This window comes from Diadema antillarum, unplaced genomic scaffold (genome assembly GCF_040938485.1).
Source record: "Diadema antillarum isolate AM-2024a unplaced genomic scaffold, OU_Dant_1.0 seq00000764_RagTag, whole genome shotgun sequence".
Classification (NCBI taxonomy): Eukaryota; Metazoa; Echinodermata; class Echinoidea; order Diadematoida; family Diadematidae; genus Diadema; species Diadema antillarum.
Genome location: NW_027271654.1, coordinates 570,867 through 596,175, shown reverse-complemented (window position 1 = coordinate 596,175; position 25,309 = coordinate 570,867). Strand labels below are relative to the sequence as shown.

Sequence of the window (25,309 nt, the reverse complement as noted above, 5' to 3'; positions counted from 1 at the left end):
TGCCAGCCACATTTTACGTAACATCAAAAAGAAAAACGAGGCATTTAGTCTGTCTTTTTGACTTGAGCTTTACACGCCAAAATTTGGCAAATGGTATAGAGTAATATATACGAAATAACTTTCGTTTTTGTTACTCTGTCAAAATGTTCTGCATATTATCAGAAATCATACAGCAATCTGTACGATAAGCATGAATGATTATTATATACCAAGGGCGTCACCAGCTTTTTTCAAGGGGGGTGCGTTAATATTTCTGGTTCCACTTCCGGGTTTCCTCAGCCAACAAGCAAAAAAAAAAAAAAAAAAAAAGGGCGGGGGGTGGGCCTTCAGCAACTTTCGGTTTCTTCAGCCGACAAGCCCCCCCCCCCCCCCGGCCTCTTACCCACGCGCATGCGAGCCTCAAACTTCTTATTTTCGTATACCAACGCACCCCCCCCCCCCCATTGACGCCCATGTATACTCATGTATACTCAACCAATATGATAGTCTAATTCCTGAATAGTTTCTTTGTAAGACCCCCAAAACTAATGCTGTTGTTTGCCTATGAATCTCCTCACATATTTCATAATTCGTATGAAGGCTAATGTAATGACTGTGTATACAACAGGTTCAGTCATCAGTATGTTAGGCAGGCAATTTTCCAAGATATGACAAGGGTACACAATGGGAATACATACTTTTTGTGAAGATTGAAGGTGTAAAGATCAATGAGACTTTGAAGCACACACACATGCACGCACGCACGCACGCACACACACACAGCCACACACATTTTTTTTTTTTTAATCTGTCAACATTTTAAGCTGGTATTGTGAACATTGCAAAGATCGCAAATGGCAACACGTTCAGCTGACACAGTCTCTATAAAGAACCTCACGATATTTCATATACGCCAGTTCTTTTGATTGAATTCCGGGCATGATATCAAAGACTTATGATCTTTCCAGGTTCTGGTTAAGTCGGTCCAGCTCATTCTGGAAATATTTCTTCAGTTCCGTTCTTCTTGACTTGAGGGTCGGGGTCAGCAACCCGTTTTGCTCACTGAATTGTTCCGGGTGGAGTGCGATGGCTTGCACCTTGAGTGACAGATTAGGAAGATAACAATAATTTTACTATCATTGTATGTGAGCTTGGAGTATGTGGACCTGCAGAACAGAGACGCTAAATGAAATTGTCAGACTACGCAAAATACCGCAGACTGATGGCACGAACGTTTTCAACAATGCATTTCTTGGTGTAATGTTTGATTAAACTTTAACGAACGGTAACAGTTCCTTATTAGGAAGGTTCATTTTCCCGAGGATTAGTAATTTTGAAGGGATCTGGCCATGATTTGATTAGTTTACTGATTGTGTATACTCACATAATATTTTCATGTTCATAAATCCGTTAAGATTTCAAATCATCTTAAAAGGGAGAATGTACATTTAAATAATGCATAAACTATATACCAGTAAACATCGTGATAAGTAATGAAGAAAATAAATGAATGTGTATACCTGTTCAAATCCCTGAAGACCGTCATCTTTGCCATGTTTCTGCAGAACCTTGAGAACAGCATTGGTCACTACCTGCGCACGGAAAAGAAAGAATCGAAAAAACAATATCACGACGGATTCACAATGCTCAGAGTTTGGCATAACTTGTGCTTTCTCACTGGCAGTGCTGTCTAGTCATCATACTTTCGTGAACTGCAAGATTCCTGGTTCTTACCTCGCTCTTACACAGATCTTCGTATGATCCCGTCACACGTTTACCCTCGCCGATTTTCTTTAATGCTGTCGGATCAGGTACGACTATCCCAACTACATGAGGCTGCTCCGGGATTAAAAGATGGGAAAAATGAACCGTCAAAATTGTCTTGTGTCACAAGTTATAACCGGTGGGGGATTAGTTATTTAAAAAAAACAGAGAGGTAAATGAAAAAATGAATCGTCAAAATTGACATCTGTTACAAGTCATAATCGGTGGGGGATTAGTTCTTTTAAAAAACAGAGAGGTAAATGAAAAAAAAAATGAATCGTCAAAATTGTCATGTGTTACAAGTTATAAACGGTGGGGGATTAGTTCTTTTAAACAAACCAGAGAGGTGAATGAAAAAATGAATCATCAAAATTGTCATGTGTTACAAGTTATAATCGGTGGGGGATTAGTTCTTTAAAAAAGAAGAAGAAAGAATGGTGAATGTCCTATTTTTGGTTGGTTGGTAGACCTAATCTACTCCATGGCTCTTTAGGTCCCGTTTGTTATCGCTCGAGAGTCATACAATTAAATTAAAGTAATCTCACTTCTCGTCATGTTGAAAACGAGACAGTAAAGGTTCGGTAATCAGGCAACATATCCTGCGGGGCGCTGTAGCACAAGAACGTTGCCCTGAACTAAGCAGTTTCTGGAAAGTTGTTGTTTAGATATTTCATGCTGTCCCCTTCAACGTAGTCATCCCATGTACCCACTTTATAAATTGCGCCCCACCACATATATTCCGCATTTGATACCTTGCACTTATCGGCAACTTTGTTTCATGTGGATCAGTGACAGAGTCTTGTACCGTTAAGGGGCTTAAATAAATGAATAAACTAATGAATGGGTGAATGCATGAGCGAATGAATAAATGAATGGATGAATGAATGAATGAATGACAGAATGAATGTGATCATTTAATCAGTCAATGCAAGAATGCGAGGAAGTCTTTGTTTCTTTTCTAAAGAACCACAAGTAAAGTATTCCACCACTCGCCTGCAAACTGTCTCCGTAGATGAAGATCTGCATGACAAGAGGTAGTCGGATGTACACATTCTCCACCTTCTCTGGTGTCACGTAGACCCCTTGGGACAGCTTGAAGATTTGCTTCTTGCGGTCGATGATTGACAGTGTCCCATTCTGGTTATAGATAGATAAAAGGGAGCATCAGTAACTGAAAACTGAAAGTGGGACTCTATTTACTTTTACTTTGGCTTCACAAATCTCTACAGTTTTGAAGTGACCCCATGTGATATTATTCTATTTTTGCCTGATCGTTCGTGTCGAAGTACACGGATGCTCCTATTCTTTTTTCTTTTCTTTTTTTTTCTCTCGAGCGAAAGATATGCTTACGAATTTTAGAGTCAGTTGCTTTCAAGTTATAATACTATTTAAACTATTCAGAAATGCAACGACTATGATTCATCCACAGGCGTCTTTATCACACAAAAATCATTAAAGAACTCTTGAGTAGCTGTAGTGCCACGAAGAATAAGAAGTAATGAGTTTGCCGTAATTTCTCTTCTAAAGAAATGAGCATAGTGCGCACAGTGGTTAGCCAACGGACAAGACAACATCTCAGTTATAAGAACGACATGCGTTCTAAGACTTACCTTATTCCAGCGACCGATGTCTCCCGTGTGGAGCCAGCCATCCTCGTCAAACGCCTCCTTCGTCTTCTCTGGCTCCTTAAAGTAGCCGTCAAAGACATTACTGCCTTTTACACAGACCTGGGAAATAATCAACGTTGAGACTATACTTGCAATCCACATGGACAAGGAAATTATTCTATCAACCCCAGGACCCTTCCCAACAAAAGCTATAGTGAAAGCCATGTCACTTTACTTACGCAAATATATTATGTCGTGTATATATGCGTGTATGTATGCATGTATTTATGAATAAAATATACATGTATTATGTAAATGGATATGCAACTATATTATTTACATGTTTATGTATAAACCATATCGTTCCCTGTCATAACAGAATTATTAATTTCTCACTTCCATGATTATGATTCGTCACAACGAGACAAGTTATACGTTTTGGAGCTGAAAACCAAACACGATGTGCGATACGTCATCTCGTCGCTTAGAAACCCTGATATACTTTATGATATGACTGTATATCTAAGTTTACAGCAACTGGTGAAATATGTACCTCACCCACGTCTTCCGTTGAGAAGTAGTTCAGCTCAGGTACATCCACTAGCTTAATCTGCATATCAGCGCCAGGGATGCCCACGTGACCTGCAGTCATATCCGTGTCAATGGTATGAGTGATACAGCTCGTTGTCTCCGTCTGTCCATACCCCTCGAAAAACTGAAAATTCATTAAACAATTCGAAAAATAAATATCACGGGATAAAGAATATTGCGTCTTATCAAATACAAATGGAAATGTATGTGAATCTTATGTCTGAAAAAACGAAAAAAACAACAACAACACGGTAACTGAACCACCCGAAACCGCCCGTCCGCATTTTTATAGTTTTATGCCTTACCATTTATGCCTTACCATATGAGCTCCCTCGTGAAGACTTAATGAGCTCCTTTGTGGAGACAATATGAGCTCCCTCGTGGAGACGATATGAGCTCCCTCATGGAGACTTTGTATAAGAAATTCAATATTCTTGTTTATATCTCTCTAAGATTCATAATGTTTGTTTTATGTTAAGTGCTGTCTGGGGCAAATTGTGTGTATAGGGCCCCATTTTTTCTCTCTCTTTTCTTTCTTTCTTTAAAACAACAACAACCTTACCATTTTTATTGTTTTCATATAAAATATTAGAACATATAATTACGTAATTTGAAAGACGTCAAAGGTCAACAAAAGTATGTCAGAATTACTTCTGTGACACACCGTTTTCTAGGTAAAGTCTCAATAGGTTTTCAAATAAACATTACTTATAATAGACAAATAGCTATTTCAAGTAATTCAGAAAGTTGCCGAAATGAGAGTAATATTGCTGTATCTTCTATAGGGAACCATTGATAGGCCATTACGTTCGGAATCTTCAATTGCTATAAGAGGTTAATCCATTGAGGCTGAAATCTTTGCTTTCCCGTTTATCCGTACATATTCTATTTTGTAATACATTTCATGTCTGGTACATTTTTTTCTTTGATTGCTCAACAGTGTGAGCTGATAAATGAATGCTTTGTGGGTGTTACTTTTTTTGTTTAATGGAAATAAAGTAGAATGGAATTGAAAACTGAATTGAAATTAAAAGTCTAATTTTCGCAAGCTATGATTGAGCGGCTATACAACTTACCACACAACCCATTGTCGCACGATAGAACGTGGAGACTTCAGCTGAGATGGGCGCTGCCCCGGAGAATAACAATCGTATTCTGCCTCCGAAGATGTCCTGTTCAGATTCAAAATAAATGTAGGCCTACATATGTTTGCTTTCAGAACAAACGAGAGTCAGAGAGAACAAACAGGGAGAGCGGGATTTAAGTACTACAGTGAGGGTAGAAAATTATATCGATCCTTATTTGTAAAGAACTCTTGTTTTGAAGATCAGATTGTGGCATGTTGTTGTCATCTTGCTATCTGATGTCATAATCACTTAAATACTTTACTTTGACAATGTTTTGCCGGATGTTTTTAAGCACAGAATTTTGCGTAATATGTCACTAAAGATTGCTTGATAATCTCTCTGAGCTTTAAGGTTCAAGAAAACCACCCGAAATCCTATATCACTCAAACAGCACAATCTGTATTCCAACATTTGCACCACAAGACAGTTTGCTATAAACGAAGAGTAAGGATTCACGTTTTTTTTCTTAATATTTATGTAGATGCTGTGTAACAGTATCTAATTTCTAGCAAGATATGACCTGTTTTTCATCAATATGAAATATTATGATGGATTAGACTGAAGGCCTGCGATGTGAAAAACGAAACGAGCAATACATTCAAACTTGTTACTTTTTTCCTTTTTTTCTCGGATCGTCTCTCACCTGAATCTTTTTGAACACGAGTTTGTCCCATATTGTGTCTCTCCTTTGTACTCCTCTGGAAGAAAAATGATCGAAGTTTGACTTAGGATCTCGACACTTTGAGGTAACCTTTTTTTTAATTAATAACTCTGTTATGCTATAGGCGAGGGTGTTCTATCATGGGGTGATCTTTCTCTCGTAAGCTGTGCAGAGCGATCAAGTACTCCAAAGCAAATTTAAAATGAAATATGTTTATCCCTCTGTGCTAGTGTTTACTTTGTCTAGTGAGATTATGGGACACGAAGAGGCATTTCACCTTGGGCATGTGGTGTAACATGTATATAGCATTATACATAGCACAAACCAAGAAGCGCTGTTCATTTGTTTACATATTTGTTTCCTCTATCCTATTCCATGTATTCCGCGAGGTTGGCCTATCGGTTATGGGATGTAAGACAATCCTTCAAATTCATGAAATTCCTCCGTCGAGATGTTTTCATTGCAAATGGTTGACAAATTACACTACATCGACGTAAGCAAGCACTGAATTGATAAGTGTTTTAGTATACAATACTGTAGTAGCCATGAAAAAAAGAAATCATGAGTGTACGTACTTGAGCAGGATTCGAACCTACGACCTCCTGATCTCCGGACAGGCGTCGTTTTCCACTAGACCACCGAGCTTCCGCCCGACACCAAGTGTTGGTTCTAATCCTTATAGCATGCAGAGGGTACTGCGTAATTATTCAAACTCATGAAATTCTTCCGTCGAGATGTTTTCATTGCAATTGATTGGCAAATTGCCCTACATCGATGTAAATAAGCACTGAATTGATCAGTGTTTTAGTAGTAGCCATGATAAAAGAAATTATTGGCGTACAATCCTTTATCAAAACTATTCGTGCATACTTATTCTGACTTTTTAAAATCTTATTCTTATGGGTTTGTTACATAGCTTATACTAGTATACCAAAGATGTGCAGCAAATAATCAGTGGAAGGTAAAATCGTGGCAACATATAGATTTTTTTTTCTATTGATTTTATTTATGACATAAATTGTTTGACTCTCGTAATTCAACATAATCATTATCGTATCATGCGCGTGCGAGGCATTTTGACCAATAACTTTTGAAATAATTATGTTCGTCATAATGTCATACCAGAGTCAAGTGTAACGCCTAAATATTTAATTGTCCTTACATTTTCTATGGATATAGGTTTGGGTTTGTGTGGGTTTTTTTTTTCTTTTCTTTTTTTTGTGTGTGTGTGTCGGAAAAAAAAGGGTTTTCCTGTGAGTTTGAAAAAAATACGGTAAAATCTTCTTCAGAGACTCACCTCTTCAATTCTTTTAGCTTTTGTTGATAGGCAAAGTTGAACAAGGCGCGTTTCACTGGGCTGGCATTTGAAACACTCAACATCACCTTCAAAAGTAATGGAATAGACACGGTCATGTCATGTAATAAACAGAGGAATGTAGAGGATGAATATTATTCTCTTTCTTTATATATACTGACATCCTGAAACTACCAATACTTGCACTACCGACCGATGACGAAATACAAGTGGAAAAGGTTATTGTTTTCAAATGGTGATTCCCAATTACGTGTCCAGCAAGATAGCCATGCTATTCTTTTTTTATGTAAAAAAATGAAGTATCAACATTCAAATTCGAATAGCATGTTGAAAAACTCGAGGACCTACATTGTCTCCGGTAAGTATGTATAATATGTGTTATTAGGTATATATATATCATTATATCCATATATTCATAAGACTATCCCTGCATGTATGGAGGATTCAATGTTCAAAGTTACGTTCACTTCATCGTCTCATCTTATACACACACAGCGCGTGTGAAAGCACGCACACACACATGCACACAATATGCCGTTTACTTCAAGGTCTCATCTCATACCCAAACACAGCGCATGTGCATACATGCACATCACTGAGGCCTACACACACTCACACAAAATCAAATGCATGCAGTAAGGGTGAAAAATCACGTGATACCTACCTCGTGATATATTTTGTTGTATACCCTGGGCACACCGAAGAGAAAAGTTGGTTTGAGCGTCTGTATGTCATCGAGAAGCAACAGTGGATCTCCCCGAGAGTAACCCATGGGCACTCCATGGATCAGGCAGTGGTACTGTGCATCGCAAACGAAATAAAGTTTAATATCGGACACATTTACTTCAGTGAAACAGAATCAATCCCTCAAACGTGTTGAATTTCAATGAAGCAGTCGACCAGGGAAATTTGAAAAGGTAGATGTATTACCGTTTTTGTTTTTGTTTTGTTTTGTTTGTTTGTTGTTGTTGTTTTTTAGTGTTTGCATGAAAGGAACGTGTCGACATTACTCAGTCGATGAGCGTAAAGTTATCCATATGAAATAATGATGTTTTACTCATGCTCAGATTGCAACTTTAAAATCAACTGAACAGCCGGTTTAATAATGTAGTCAAATCAATTTCCTTTGAAAACCTTGTAACTATAGCTATGCATCCGTCTGTGATAATCAATGCATTCAAAATTTTATGTTGAAATCTAGTTCACATGCATTAGGTGTTTGAAATCCTTTAAATTGAAATTTTAGGTTGATATTATCATGTATGAATTTCTGTTCAATTCAATAGTTTATTTATTTCCATCATCACAAATAATGATATTGATATAATGATGTTGATACTATAATGAACAATACTTACTAGGATCCTAAAATCTTAGTAAGTATTGTTCATTATAGTATCAACATCATTATATCAATGAGTAAAATGTACAATAGTTTATAGAAGAATTTAAAATGAATATGTCTTATTGGTATAACAAATTGGTGCTGTTGTTGTTTTGTCCCAGTGTTCCACGTTTGACAAGCGTGGCTTTTTTAGTGGAACACTGTTTTCCATCATTGTGATTATTTACTATTATTGTTGCCATGACAAAGTGTATTGTTTCTTTTTTACGACATCATTCGTGTATGATATACTTTATATCGTATTGAACAAATCCTTTATCAGACGAGTGTAAGAGAAATGAAAAAAAAATTGTATCACTTTGGATTATGTCAACTTTTTCTTTTCTTTTCTTTGTGATGATGGAAATAAACTATTGAATTGAATTGAATTGAATTGAATATGAATTTCTGTGCAAACGTTCTTGCTGTCATGCAGAACAACCCTTTTTTTTCTGAAAAGTTGGAATGAAGTTTGAATATGACAGATCTCCACTTGTAGGGCCTATTTCTTTTTTTTTCCTTCACAGTGATAAAAATGCAACACACTTCTGCAGATATACATTACGTAATTTACCTGAGTTGCACGCTCAAAGACGTGGGCCAGTGGGAGGTACGACAGATGTACGTCTTTAGGAGTGGCATATATGCCAACCTGAAAAGAATAAATCCTCAAGATACAATTATCATGGATGGAAAAGGACAGTTGCCTCGTGGTATACTGACGGGGAAACAGGAAGTAGAATGACACAATGCAGTTACAACATTATAATGATCCTACTTCATATTTTTGGATACATTGTGTTAATGAGCACCTTTGGCTGTTCTCTCGTTAACTTTTCTACATATTTCTATTGTATCCATGATGAAGTTCGTATCTAATCCTACGTCCTCATGAGATGGCTGTCTTTGAATGCATGAGAGGACGTCAATAAGAATCAAGCTGTTGCCTGTAAAAATGTTATGTGGTTTCATGTCATTTATTGCACATTTAATACAAATCAGATCATCACACAAATATTCGTATAAATAACCCAAGATTAAAACACACTGCACAGAAAATATTGAGCTATGAGATTGTGGCTGCCATGCAATAAGACCTAATTCTACATTCTTGGCAAAACTTACGCGGGAACATAGGTAGGCGTCTACTTCATAGTGACCGTATGGTCAGTGCATGTATATGGCAAAACGTATTTTTATCCACTCATGTAAAACATTCATTCCTGCTACAATAAACTATTCATGACGCAACAATATATTAACCTGACAGTCTTACATCGAAAGTAGAGTGAATGTTTGCATGGTTAACGATGTAGTGGCGATGGGTGAGTGGAACCCCTTTTGGCACACCTGGAAAACAAAAGATGGCAAAAAAGGAAGAAGATTTGCAACAAGAATGGTCAGGCCTAATAGCTTAAAGGGATGGTGTAGTATTGGTTGAGATGGCGCTTCAGATTTTTACCTATTATATGAGACAATGAGAAATCACTTACTGCATATAAATGTGAAAGAGCATATAATTCTAATGGAATTCAAAGTTCACATAATATGTGAACATGGAAACCTTGAATTCCCCTTCATTTTCATTTTACGTGTATTTCAAGAAGTCAGCACAAATGGAAACTACCTCAGCTTGTCGTTGTTGTTATAATCAATGTTCAACCAGGGAGGTGGGAGATACCTCCCCCTGGTTCAACAGGGTGCCGTAATTTGGCTGATTAACAGCTTATCAAAGTTAAGGTATAGATACGCACTTCGCTTGCATATAGGCCCATTTCTGTGCGCATATCATATCTGTGGCAGCAGCATAAACAATCAGATAGCGGCATCCGTCTGTCTACTTTCATTAAATACATTATAGACCAACAGCTTGATCAAGAGCGCATCAGGCAACAAATGTTCGACCTACTTTACATGTCAGCATGCATGCTATCTTCCGAATGCCAATGTACATTATGAAAAGCATGCACTGGATGGGGAGAAATTCTATCTTTGATCTATCAAAGCGGTCATCAACAATTGCCTCTCAGTGGAGCATGTAACAAACCGAATGCACGCATAAAACGTCGGTTGCTTTTTAGTTTTTCCAGTGAATTTCTTTACAATTATTATCAGGGCCTGCCATGTGAAACGGACCATACAATCGGCGGCAGCTTTTAAATATCAGAATAATTTATTTACAGTCAGAGAAACTGTACATTTTACAGCTCTGTGGATTCGCGTCTCTGCATCCATAATGGTTAAAGTTTAGAGAGAACGGCGCTCAAAAGATCAATGAAAAATATGCAATTAAAGGAAAAAAAAACATCAGTTTTGATACACATGCACAGCGTGTTGGATCAATCTATCTGGCGATATGCGAGCTTTCTAGTCTGGTCACTCATACGCCAAGACTGGTCGCCGACGGCCGACCTCCAGCAACCCAAAATTTCTGGAGACCATCGACAACCAATTGGCGTCCAAACCCCAAAATTCGTGGTTGGCGACTGGAAGTCGATCGGTTATTGACCGGTTGCCCACCGGTTGCCCACCGTTTGCAAACGATATGATGACATGTGAGAGGGCATTTTGCAAATGTTTTACAACAACAAAAACATAATGATGAATTAGCAACTGCTTGCAGTAAGGTTTGTAAATGGTCAGCAACTGATCGGCGACTTTTATAATTATGACGAAGACCATTTCAGAAATTGGTTGCCCATTGTTTGCTGATTTTTGTTCGGGGATCGGCAACAATTGCTCCAGGATCAAACATGTTTATAGGACTACTCAGATGTACTACTACCTGTCAATAAAGAGTCAACATGGTTCTTTCCATGAAAGTCGAGATCAAGGAGGAAGAAGAAGCATGTCGTTGCATTGTAGAGATCGCTTTGTGTGATCGGGAAACGGTGCATAAATGAATGTGGAGTGAATCGAAGACTTATGGTACCTAGCACATGGACGCGGCACTTGGACGCAGATACTCTACAGTGCTCTCTCTCTCGAAAAAAAAAAAAGTTGTTGATAGTAGCTGTTAAAGATGTAATCCGGTCAGGGACCACTTAGAAAATGGTCTGCTTTCAGTCTTTAATTGGAGGGCAAACGGGCAAATGGTTGGCAACTGGTTGACGACCAAAAATCTTCATGCCAAGAACCAGAAATCAATGAAGATTAGTCCTTAATATTTTGGCGACCTGTTTCCGACCTTTTCACGACCAATTAAATACAAGAAGAAGAACAAGAAAAATAAAAAACTTTCGTCAACCAGTTTGGTCAGCAGACGGTTTTTGATGCTGCATCGAAAACCTCTGGCCGACCAAAACCTGACGCCGACTGCTGACAAACCATTAGACGACTTCCAAAATATTTTATTTTTTGACCTGTGACAACCAACTGCCAACTATAGTGATTTCAGAGGTCGTAGAATAGTTGGCGACCGGTCTTCGCTTTAATATGTGTGACCAGGACCTTAGCAAAAACCAGCTGAGTGAATAAATCTTTCCCTTGTTCCTAGTAGGAGTCTTTTGACTTTTTAAGGCGGTAATATGAAGCTTCGGATTCGTTTGTAAGTTCTTGAAACCTGCGAAGACACGCCACAGAAATTGCTGCTATCGTTTGTCTGTGTCTGTGTGTGTGTTTGTTTTGTTTGTTTGTTTGGGTTTTTTGGGGAGGGTCCTTGCTTGGATCATTTTGTCACTAAATATCGACAAAGGGTAGAAAAACAAAAAACAAACCTAGACTGCATAATCATTCCGAATAGAGAAATTCATTGATTTCCACTACTTTTGTGAATCTGATTTGTAACGCACAATTTTCGGCTCAGCTGTGTCCGACTCCTGGCCCCTTTTGTCCCGGCAGGTCACTAACTTTCAAATATTGTTTAATAATTCTAAAGTGCAGATAAGGATACATCAGTTTAGTCGCACATTTCTGCAGAGTAAGAACGAAAACTTACCGGTTGTTCCGCTTGTGTAGACTACTGTATTCAGAGAGGATGGTGTGGGGATCTGCGAATGGAAAATGACACATAACTACAATATCCGATTGAACGTCGAGGTAGCGATAAAGAACTAGTCGTTGCTAATTATGACATTGACAATTTCTTAGGAAGACTTATCATGAATTTTGGGCAAATAAAAATGTCGGCTCACGATAAAGAAGAAGAGAGCTAGTCTAGTTTGATTTGTGCGAGATCGTTTAGACCACGGACAAAGGTGACGCCATTAATTCACACTTTTAGTTACAGCAGAGTAGGCCTATTAAGATTTCTTTCATATAGATTATTTCTGCATTCATAGAGCTAGGATTTCCCAGCTGTTTCGACAATTTGATGAATCATGGCGGGGAATAGTGTTTTGAGAAGTCATTTCACTTGATATTACGCGGAAATTGTGCATTTTTTCCCGGCAAATATTACTATAAACGTGCTGAAGTAAATGCTCTCACCACCAGTTCGCACGGGTTAGCAGTCCCCGCAGACAGCACGTCGTTGAAGGACAAAAGCTTCAGTCCCGCAGCTTCGAATCTGCGTTGAGTGTCGTCTGTACCGTCAGCTGGAAGGTCGCACACCACTACTGTTTTTAGACTCGGGAGAGCGGCGCTTTCTCCGAGCACAGTTTCAGCTTTTTGCATAGTGTCGCATATCAGTAAAGACATGTTGGCTGGTTTGGAAAGTAGTGTACATGAAATTAATGTTGATCAATAATGGACAAAAGTGAGAAAAAAGAAGAAGAAGCACAGACCGGAAAAACGGATAAGAATAATCCATTGCAGTTCACTCATGTTAAATTGTGTACAATTTTAGAATCATGACTGATGAATTTATTATTTGGCAAGTAATGTACTGATTTATTCCATTCTATTGAAAAGGGGGTTAAATCTGACGAAACATTCACTTTATTCTCTGGCGGATCCACTGCTGTAAGTTAAAAATTACAATTATGATAAGTATAATTGGTAATATTCTCATCTGCAAACGTAGTCCTCCTGCTGAGGAGTTATAATCAGAACTCATCTGAGATGCACCAATGAAGTGAGACAACGATTCAATTCTAAATTGATCAGGTGTCTAAGCAAGCTTACTCTGATTGACGATGTACTTGATGGCGTCTTTTCCAAGACTTGTGTAGAGAGGCACAGTGACGATTGAGTGACAGACGCAAGCAAAATCAGCAATTGTCCACTAAACAATGCACAGACGAAATCACAATCATTTCAGGGTCAATACTCAGCCGTGATCGATGTGGCGGCATTCTTCCAGCCCTCTTTTTTTTTTTCTTCTTCTTTTTTCGTTCGGGGGGGGGGGGGTTGTTTCATACTCATTACTCTGTTGTCTAAAACAAAAACACTGTGTGGATACGTCTATTCCTCCAATTTTCCTTCGGTCAGATAAAACGTGGCAAAGAGGATTCTTCAACATTTCGCAGTATTGGTATGTCTCAGCTGATTTATAGGGACATAGCTATATACATCTTACAAGGAAGGGTTCTTCGAAAAAGAGAACTTGATACTCAATCAAAGACATCCCCAAACAAATCAGCAAACGAGAACAAAACACAAAGCAAAATAAAGACGGCATTTGCTAAGTGTAAAGTCTATTCAGCGTATCCGGATATAATCATTTTATGAACAGACTTTTTTTTTTGTTGCGTTAATTGCATGCCGCCACTACTAAGGTGTTGTAGTGTTAATATAGGTTTTCCCGGCCAATTTCGCACTTTTGTCAGTCCATTTGATAAAAGGTTCATTCAATTTAGCGAAAATCCTCGTCACTGCACATTCTGTCATTCAAAATTGCAAGTTGGTCGTTCAATTTAGCATTTCGATCAATGAAATTTGCACATGTGTGTAAAACGAGCATTCAAATTGGCACGTGCTCTTCAGTCATTCAAATTCGCCAACACTGGCCGAAAGGGGTATTTCAGTCATTCAATTTCGCGTATGGGCAGTCAAATTCCTAACATGTTCATTCAAATTAACGTCATGTTATTTCTCTTTTGAAAAGGTGATAACATTTAAACGCGTATTTCTATGTGACTTTTTGTTTCATCCACGCACTGTTAAGCAGTAAAAGTATCATACTTTTTACCATAACTCGGGTTTGTTGTTCTGTAACGCCCCTTTTCTTTCATACATGTCATTTTAGGCCTACATGTACCAATACTAACTTCATCTTCTTACAGTCATGACAGCACAAATTAGATACAGACGTATTTCTCAAGAAGACAGAAAAAGAATTATAGAAACATTTGATGATCATAACCTTGACTTCCTAGAACTCGGAATAAAGCACTCAACGGCCGGATAAGTTGTGGCCACATGATGCACTAAATCTTCGGACTGGAAGAATCACTAAGCACATTGAAGAAAAAAAAAAACCTGTTGCCAAAATCTTTCAAATAAGTACGAAAATATGAAATGTAATGACGCTTGCAAAACAGTAACTGTGTTGACAAAAAAAAAAAATAAAGAAAGAACCAAAGCATAAACATGCGTGCTAAATTGACTGCAAAAGATGTTAAATTGGATGCCCAAAAATGAATTTGAATGAACGAGTGCGGCATGTCCGTGATCACGTGACTATATCATTCTAAATTGAATGAACGAATAACGAAATGGTGCTAGTTTTACGAATTTCAATTGAAAAAGTGTTAATTAGAATGACGCTAAAGGTAATTTGAATGCTCCAAAATGAATTTGAATGAAGAGATCATGAAATTGAACTACCGAACATGTCATCTACGCTAAATTTTGCTAAATTGAATGCAGCAATTAGGAATTGGACTGACACAAGTGCGAAATTGGCCGGGAAAACCTATAGTTATATCTTGAAATGAAAAGAAAAATAAATAAACGATTTGAAGAATGTTGAGCCGACCGCGAATATTTCAATTCATTTTATTTTCCCCCCTTTTTTTAGAGCGGATACAAATTTTATTTGACTCTCTTTGTCATAATACATAATTTCACTCGCTATCAATGTTGACTTACCTCTGCTCTGTTAGTAGCAAAGATGCCGACAAAAGACTCTCCGTTGGGCAACATACCAAGGGACATCAAGCCAGCTCCAAAAAGGCGTGCTTTCTCTTCTAGCTGCGAATAGAATACAGCGGAAATGCTTTATGGAGCAACTAAACTAGTAGCTCTATAATGATAATGATGAAGGTGAATTATGATAGCATATCTGTGATTATTTCATTGTTATCAAATCGGCAAACATGGCTTCCTTCAAAGCTTTTAACCATTTCTTGCTTTTTTCTCTCCTTGTAGCCTATTTCAATCTGCTCTATAAAAATAGGCGAGAATTAAATGAAAATGATATGACTGACAATGCGGTTATTTGAGGCTCGTTGGTTGGTTAGTTAGTTCGTTTGTTCGTTCTTATTTATTTTGCTTCTCAAATCAAATCAAAATAAATTATGGCCTACATGAGTGTGATAAATTGGAACAAAACTTAACCAAATAACAAAGGAGCAATACAAAAGTGCAGTTTATGCATGCATGACAATTAATGACTGTAAAACATTTATGGTTGCACATAAATTAGAAAAAGCAGTACATTTGATTCAACGAGGAAGCAGGAGACCGTCAGCATAAGAATTGCTTGACTGGGCTGATACTACGGCCTCATTGGGGATGCAGTTCAGGTTTGTCTCTCACGAAAAGTTTTTTTTTTTAATTGCAATACCATATGTTTTAGAGAAAGAAAGGTTGTCAGAAGAGGTTATTTTTTGTTTTTACATGAAAGTGTAAGATTACAACACACTTGATAAATACCTGTCATTAGCAAAATGTTTTCTTTGCAAAACTTAATGATAGGAATGTAATGTTAGTTTCATACCTGTGAAAAACTCATCCACTCGTAACAATTATCCGGACCTGTTCGAGAACCGAGAAGGGGGCCATCATCTGACGATGTTAAAAGAGAGGAGTACTATATTAAGACAAGACTCGTGTTTGAAGAAAATGGACTCACATAATCATGATGCACAAATGAGTCATACGTATTAAAGCACGCATCTTTCATCATAATGTGCACGAATGAGTTATACGTATAAAAGCACGCATCTTTCACCGTAATGATATGTCCAGACATCCTTAACAAAATGTTTAATTTGTGTGAGAGCCTATATGGAACAACATAAGGTGATATTGTCTCAGGAAAAAAAAAGAGTTGGAGGGAAATTGATAATCAATATTATTATATTCCTGGTCCACCGTTCCTCTGTTCAACCCCTATTCGCCTTCTCATGAAATTTCTATCACCATTTGATATTGATATACTTTCTCCAACATAACTAAAGGTGATAAATATCGTTATGGTTTCAAAAATCATTACGGAATTTTAGTGCAGACAAAATAGAACCTGTTCGAACAGAGCATACTGAATGGAATCTGTGTGACTCTATAGGAATCTTCTCAGGAGTTTCCGACAGCACCAGCACCTTCTGCATAATATAATCATTATAAGCAAGTGTGACAAGAACGTGATGGATCAAAAGGAAAATCCATGGAAATGAAATATAATTAATGTGATTCATATAACGGGATAAGACGCAGTCCTCCTTTTGTAGTCGGCTGAATCAGAGACATATACTATCGTACTTGAGCATTTCTTTCCACGGTAGAAGCCCTCGTAGATGGTGTTGACATCACTGTACTGCTGTGTAGGGAGATACTGTCCCTCGTTTCGCCGAGTAACCCTGACTCTCTCTGTTCCCTGCGAGTAAAAGAAAAGAAAAAGACTCAGTGACACCATGATTGAATTCTGTAAGCAGTAATTCTGTTGAAATGCATAATTATGGAAACTTCCCCTCTAGCCAGAAAAGGGCACAGCACACACCCGCACGGGATGCGTGACAAATTTATGATTTGGTTGCAAGGTTGGTACAGTTTAATAAATAGTATGGAGTATGAATGAATATTTTTTTAATTGTTTAAATCAGTATAATCATTTTTTCTCCCTGTCACTCTATCTGCAGGATGTATGAATTGTTTTACTGCCTGATGACTGTTTTCCATTTCTATTCTCTATCCCCTCCACCCTCCCCCTTGTTCTACACATCTGTTATGTGCCATTTTTTTATTCATTTTATTTTCTTTATTCAGATTCATTTATTGTCCATATATAGGAAATTCTTTTTCTTTTTGGCATTTATATACATGAAATATCTACATAATATCTACATAATATATACATACATACATACATACATACATACATACACACATGTACATATACACATAAATGTACATATATGTATATACACAAATATTCACATAAATACAACTTTCAATATTATATGCATACTCACAATACAGTAAGCACATACAGTTGTACATAATTACCAACTTATCATGTCGTTCTTGTTATTGCTATATGGAAGCCCATGTTAGGTCTTCGTCAATGTCAATGCCCGTATGTATGTCCCGTCTTCATTTCCGTCTCTGTCTTTGTCCTTGTCCCTATCTCTGTTTCGTATCTCCAGCAATCATAATTTCATACGTTGCATTTCATATTAAATCATTTTAAGGGCACACTCGCCACGAGTTCTTCACTTCTAGAGGACGCAACCCAAGCAATGTTCACATCAATCTCATTGTTATTTGTGTAGGTTTTATGTATTTTGTTTTCTGAAAATAAAAGTCATTGAATTGAACTAAAGCTGCTGATAGGGAACTAAAACCCAGTAACTTTTATTTACACATTGATATGTCTAAAGCAAGTGTTTATCGTTTTTCTCTTTAAAAATGGATTGAAAGAGACACGAAGCAGAACAGAAGCCGCGGAACGGTTGCATGCTCTTGGCGGAGTGGTCTGGTTATGGAATCTCTGGACTCCGGAGATCCTGGGTTTCGTCAGTTTTTGGTGTCTCTGTTTCCATACTTTTTTATGCGGAACGTTGGATGGAGAGGATAAACCTCAACGTTAATCAGCTATGCCGTCTATTCATTCAACAGCACTGGAAATATGCTAGGGTTCTTTTCAATACAGAACTATACATAAGCCGGGTTTTTTCCTCTTCCATTCGCAACAGTTGTTAGTGTTTCTTTGCTTCGATTCTGTGCCTTCAAAGGGCAGACTAACACAACTAAACTTGTGTGCATTATATAAGGCACCTTTTCTTTACTATATCAAGCGCCATCAAACATGTACAAACATGACAAAAACATATTAATGAAATTTGAGAAATAATACATGGAAACTTGAAGTGCGTTAAAAAAAAAACAAGCAAAACATGCATTTAGTCAGAATAGGGGCCGCTTGCACTTTGGGAAAATTTATGTTCCGAGAGTTCCAGCAGTCCTTTCCGTGGGCAGCTTGCACTTTGGGAAAATTTATGTTCCGAGAGTATACTGCAGTCCTTTCCATCTCTTTGAATTATCAACTGCATAATATACATGTATGATATCATATAGGAATCGTTGCAGTTTGGAAGTGACCTCTGTTTGTTCTTACTTCCTTAATGATGGTTTGATCGTCAACTGGGTAGACACTATTAAAGTACGATGAACCATGCCTCACTGTTCTGGTCACTCTGGTTGAGTTCGGCCCAGAGCAGGTGACAGGAATCCTTTGCTGGGCGAGATTCGAGAGCAGACTGCGTGGACCTCTGGGAAGGAGACGAAAGCACCGCTCCGCCATGGTTGAGATCAGTGGATGTCGCCTGTCAGTCTAACAAGCTGTATAGGACGTTCGTGTACTGCCAAGGATAGCGATTACACAAAAATCAATTGCGATGACACACTTCATTGCGGTGACCTGAACATGAATCATGATTTGTTGAGCTTATTCATACATGCAGAATATCAACGTTGTGAAAACAATTAGTGTATCAAAACGCCTGTGTTTTCCGCTTTAAATAAACACGCACGAGTACACGCCGATCACTTTGGCACAAGTTGGTATTACACCATGTATTTTAGGTGCTCTTCTGTGAGAAGAATATGGCAATGACAAAGTGTATTACAATCATTTAGAGCATTGATTTATCTATACCTGTTCTGATCATGGTGATGTGCATTTAATCCCATACGGCTTTAATTGAGCTTTTGAATGTAATCTATCCATAATGAAAGTAACTGGTATGTGCAGGGATGCCAAGTTCAAAAAACTTTTATGAGTGAGATTTTCATGATTCGGCATCTCGGCATGCGAATGTGCGCGCGAGCGAGGGTGTGGGAGGGGTTTTCCCGCCTGTGGCCTCCCACGGTAGGGAACTTTTTGAATTTTCAATGTAGCTCTAAATGGTGCGATCGGGTGCATACTTAAGTGACTATCTTTTACTTATTTTGAAAGACAAAGGGAAAATATACCTTCAATTGCAACTATCACTTAATCTTTTGAGCTATGCTCATTATTATAGGCCCAAGTTGCAGACTTCGCCCGATGCGTGAGAAAAATGGGTGTCATGCGTGAGATCGTGAGATGGCCCCTAAATGCTTGAGTCTCACGCAGAATGCGTGAGACTTGGTAGCTCTGTATGTGAGCGAAAAGACTGAACTGTTAATGCTATCATAACCTTGAGGATGGCAGGGAATCCTGGGTCGTTCAAACAAAAATGTTTTCTTAAATGGTTGGTATACATCTTGTACAAATCTCACGAGCTCGCTTTACTCACGAATTAAAAATATCCATTTTAATTAAATTTTGATTTTAATTAAAGTCAATAATGTACTTGCTCTTTGAAAGCGTGAGGGACATAATAATGATGCCCAAGATCTATACCTGAACAAAACTATGCAATAAATTTCTCTCAATGCGGAAGATAAGTGTTTTTTTTTTTTGTTTTTTTTTTTTTTTAATGAAACAAATGAGGACAATATTACACCCAAGCGTCCCGAAGCTTTGTTATCACCACATGACCATGGCGGGTGCGTCACATGCAAATAGGTCTACTGCTTTGCTTCATTGCAGACAACCTCTATCATATTTTGTCCCTAGTTTCCTGAAACTGTTGCTTCAAATACGATGGTTTCCATACAATGCAATATCCCCTTGTCCTTTCTTCTGCTTTGTCTATTTTACACACCCTACTGAAGGCAAATATCTTGGTCCTATACAAGTGAAATCGTCGACATGTGGTATGATGAATCCAGGGTTTCACTGGAAAACAATTACTTCGAATGACATGTCTGTGGAGATTAATATTTCTGCCTAGGACTAAATGGGAACCGTTTGGCTTACATGTGATTACACCGGTTGTGCGTTAGAGCGCATTACAAACGCTAAAATTCAAACTTACGCCTCACCGATGAGCGCAGGGGAAGCGGAACGATCCAAGGTTTATCTTTAATATCTCATGAAAATGTCTTTCAGCTTCAAATATTGCTGACGAGATATGAACAATACGCTAAAGGAAGCTCTGCCTGAATGAAAGAAGCTATCTCTTTCCTCCCCCATGGGGGCAAAGGTGGTCAAAACTCCCCACACGTGACAGCAATCGTATAGTAGACCTACTCTGACACCTCTCATCGTGCCTTACGATTCACTCTTTCATTGTCTTTCTTTTACTTTATAAGTTGCGTTGTGTCGTGACGATAACGACGAGAAGAACGGATTCTTATTTACAAGTGATCCATCATTGTCAGAAATACATCAAAATATTGGTGAGGAAATTTGATCTCGAATAGTTTGTTAATCGAAATAAGAAAGCGAAATATTGGAAAATTTGGGTTTACGTACTTACAAATATTTTGCAAAGGTCAGCCTACTAAAAATATCTCATGAACGCGCTGAACTTTAGTCTCATGAGTCGAGGAATGTTTGCTTAATGTGTCTGGACGATCGTGCTGGCCTTTAAGTCAAAGACAACAACAAAGTAGACAAATAAAGCACGCAATACATTCCCTGCATCTTTTTCTTTTTCGCTTGGTGATCTATTTACGTGGACATCACAGGAGCTGATATAATACTTATCATCTTCTAGCAATGGAATCTTTACTCAAGGTAAAATCTATGGTTTTCTCAGTTGGAGCTGTGGTACCTTAAAGACGTTTAGAAACATGAACATAACAGATATTTGGTCAACTAACTTTCGGGCTGCATTATGACAGCTAAATCGATGAATATGCGTATGAGCATAGACGTGTCTTTGATTTTGACTTCAAAACATCTGGAATTTACGGGAATTACAGAGCGCAGATAGATGTATACTCGGTATTAATGTCCCTAAAAGAGCAGTTTGATACTCGTCCCTACAAAACACTGAGTCCTGCGCTAAATTCTGTAATCAAAGATTACAAAGTAGGTGAGCAAAACATCCCTGAGAATCATCCGAAGTTCTTCAATAACCGGGCAGAAAAGGGGGAGGTGGAGTTGACAACCATGTTGATGAAACACAAACACAGAGGAGTTCCCCTCCCCCGATATATGCATGCAGTGATTACTTAGTATTCTGTTTGATAATATGGAGAATCTAAACAGCAAACGTGAAACAAGCGGTTGATTTCAGGCTATCACTCGGCTGGCGCAGGCTCTCACAGACCAAATATTGGTGCTTGCTCATGCTTTGATTTTTTTTTTCTCGAGTGAACTTCAAGCTATTTCTGCTGGAAAAGAAAGGTCAAAGTCCATGTTTACCAACGTGTTCGATGACGGAGAAGGAATCAGCACTCTAATCAAACACGTATAGCAATGCCCGACGATAATGCCATTTTTGTCTTTCTTGCCTTCTGTTACGGTACCTTTAAAGTTCAAATTATAATTTATATGCCGGATTAAAAGTAGATATGCCCCTTATCTGTTCCTTTAAACATGTAGCATCTGCTCCTAAGCAGTACAAGAGTGTCGATAGATATTTCAGTGCAAAATAAAACCGTCTGGTTTCTTAGGTCCTATAAAGATGCAGAATTTTACATATTTTGTTTTCGAGAGGAATTTTCTTTGTGTGCATGGAAACAAAGTGTGAGAGACGGAAATACAATACATGTGCACTACAAAGTTAACACGGTGGGTAATATTCAAACTTGATAGAAAACAGTTACAAAGAATATGTACAGTCATGTACATAACGTCCTACCAGTAATAATTCTCATCGTGTTATTATGATAAACATCATGAGCTATGGGAGCATGCACCCTTACATAGTGGCTACGGTAATAATGATAATAATAACAATAATACTGATAATAATGATAATGATAATGATAAAAGTAATAATAATATTAATAATAATAATGATCATCATCATCATCATCATTATTATTATTGTTATTATTATTATTATTATTACTACTACTATTATTATTACTACTACTACTTCTACTGCTACTACTACTACTACTACTACTACACTACTACTTCTACTATTGACTCATACAATGGAAATCCCGACTTCGAATCCTACTTGGTGCGAAATCTAGCAGGGGCTCACTATGACACTGACCCTCTTGACCCGGGTGTTAAATTGGGCACCTGACATGGGGTTTTCAGAGAACACCATTCGCTATAATAACACGGAAGAGAGAATAGAAGGGTATAGATTAGACCTTATCATTGCTGCATTGAACATCGTGCTTTTAAAATGGTTACCAGACTTGCTAAACAAAAATAATCAAATTTGAAGGACCACATTTCAAGCTTTGGTACTGGTAGTAAAAAAAACACCAAAGCAACAACACAAATGCTTTGCTTTATATGGCTTTGTAATGAAACTTAAATTCAGCATGCATAACTCTACGAGAATAAACAAAACTGCAATGAAAGAAAGTCTTACCGCCCGAACTTGGCAAAAAGCTCTTATCGATTAAGATTAATTCCCTTCCTGAGGAGTCGCTGTAATGACAGAGAGGCAAGCTTCACAACTGAATTACGAAGCCCTGGAAATCTCTCTCAACTTTGGAAAGCGTACGCTGCTGAATTACGTTGTCAATGTGATCAGCCTAGATTAAGAAAACGTTGGCGGCGCACTGCAATACTGATGGAAATAATTCATGTATAGCCAGTCAGGTAATACCCGCACCTCACCATGGGTACTAAAATCGTCATCCTTGGTAAAATTCATACAGTGACAATGACCATAATAATGATTTTACATACAAGATATATCAAAACAAAGTAAGCCAAAAAACTGATATTTACAGAATTATTTTACATATAGAAGAAAAAATATTATGAGATAACACAAAATAATAATTGAAGTACATCAATTCAACAAAGAAATATAGTGAAGTCAGTGAATATTTACAGTACTTACAGAGAAACAATCTATGAGATAATATACAATTAATATTGACTGCTTCGAAGGAGATGGTTAAAACTCTTTGCCCAGAAGTGATTTCTCAACAGTGATCTGCGCCCCTCGACTTCTTCTCGGAGCATAGCACTATTGAGAAATCACCTCGGGGCAAATAGTTTTAACCATGCCCCTCGAAGCAGTCAATATTTGTATATTATACCATTGTAGTATATACTCTCATTTGATGAATCCTCGATTCTGATTGGTCAGAGGTGCCACACTACTTTTCGCTATACTACGCGGCAGTCAGCTGGCAGTATTTCAAGATGCGCGTTAAGATCGAGTTGATCTGATCGAGAGTGGGGACCCACCTTTCTCTGACCGGTAGGTAGCACGACAACTTTATACAGCTGTAATTTAATATCACGTGGGATGCGGTATATAAAACATATATCGACTGCTTCTTTTCGGGTCACTGTTTACCCTCGGTGATTTCTTAACACGCGCTATGCCCTCGACATAGTCTCGGGGGATAGCACTGCTGAGAAATCACCTCCGGGCAAGTAATTCTAACCACGTCCCTCGAAGCAGTCGATATTGATTTGTATGTTAATGCATTTGTGTGTGGGTTTTTTTTTCTTCTATCAAATGTAGGCTGGTTGGTTGCAAGTAAATTTTATGTTCCAGATGCATGTTGTGAAGGTAAACTGAATAACATTTGAGTAAAAAACAAACAACTCCCGCTGATTTGTCATTTTTATAATCTCTCCCATCTCTCTCTCTCTCTTTCTTTCTCCACGTCTGTGACAGAAATTGGTTTGATATTCAATCATTCCAGTTTAATTCTTCCACTCCACCTGGTCCCAATGCTTCATATAGGTACCGTAAAACCTACCGTTAACCTCAGGGGTGTGGAATGTTTTCACCCTATTTCTGGGGGAACCGTGGGAAAGTCATGGGCTTTGCTGTGATTTTTTGAATTTCTTTCGATTCTTCTTCTTTTTTTTTTTAAGAACCACCCCCTCCCTCCGGTTCCGCGGCCCCTAAACCTGACATGACGGCAAGTTTTATGAATGCTACAACAGCTATCATGCTTCAACAATCACCCACTACAGATACTCATGATGACTGGCGGGGGAGGGAACATACCGAATTTTCCACCCGAAGGGTTTGATTCGTCTCGGGACTTACAGCCTCCCGAAATAGCATTTCAAACCCTGAGGGTGAAGCGTTTGGTACATGTTCCCGACAACAAAAGTCATCATCTGTTATATCATACGGGTTAGTCAAATACGTCAACGTCAACCAGCAAAGATCGTAAAGATTCAGTGTACGATTTCTGCAACCACGGCCACCAGCATAGCATGCAGCACAACGCACTCGCTCGCTCGCGCAGAGCCAAATTCACTGTGCGTGCGCGCGCGGTCCTAGGCCTTCTGTCATTATTGTTACGTGGAAATGTTTTCCCATGGGAGAACATTACCAAGAATGCTCGCCCATGGGCGAACATAACGAATGTACCTCCATCACGTGACTCTGTTAAGCCAATCACTAACCGGTATTTGACGAACCCATTTAATATAATGTTGTGGATTAATCACTCTAGGAAAAACAGGATCAACTTCGCACCTTTACTAGTGTCACATTGGTAGCACCGTTGAAATTGCAACTTTGCACCTTTCTGCTCTGAAAGGTGCAAAGTTGTACCCGTAAATGTGTG

The 25,309-nt window shown here is 38.2% G+C and overlaps 1 protein-coding gene across 1 annotated transcript; it reads right to left on the bottom strand.

Annotated features, from left to right (window-relative positions):
- Window positions 1–842: 842 nt before the first annotated feature.
- On the bottom strand, window positions 843–23,243 carry LOC139738685 (long-chain-fatty-acid--CoA ligase 5-like). Its single transcript, XM_071649316.1, has 20 exons — window positions 23,128–23,243; window positions 18,870–19,113; window positions 17,015–17,129; window positions 16,251–16,318; window positions 15,401–15,502; window positions 13,493–13,592; window positions 12,857–13,071; window positions 12,366–12,417; window positions 9,705–9,778; window positions 9,003–9,080; window positions 7,709–7,843; window positions 7,027–7,112; window positions 5,712–5,766; window positions 5,018–5,113; window positions 3,904–4,065; window positions 3,354–3,470; window positions 2,737–2,880; window positions 1,714–1,815; window positions 1,500–1,571; window positions 843–1,076 (listed from the first exon to the last, which is right to left on the bottom strand). The coding sequence occupies exons 2-20, from the start codon at window positions 19,053–19,055 to the stop codon at window positions 933–935; spliced, it is 2,103 nt and encodes a 700-aa protein (XP_071505417.1). The 5' UTR covers window positions 19,056–19,113; window positions 23,128–23,243; the 3' UTR covers window positions 843–932.
- Between the last annotated feature and the right edge of the window lie 2,066 nt (window positions 23,244–25,309).

Bases quoted from the DNA above. Each gene is read 5' to 3' on its own strand.
- LOC139738685 (XM_071649316.1), bottom strand. From the start codon at position 19,055: ATGGCGGAGCGGTGCTTTCGTCTCCTTCCCAGAGGTCCACGCAGTCTG. The intron at 7,844-9,002 runs GTAAATTACGTA...TGCGATGCACAG, and splicing joins TCTTTGAGCGTGCAACTCAG to TACCACTGCCTGATCCATGG. The intron at 3,471-3,903 runs GTACATATTTCA...ATTATTTCCCAG, and splicing joins CAACGGAAGACGTGGGTGAG to GTCTGTGTAAAAGGCAGTAA.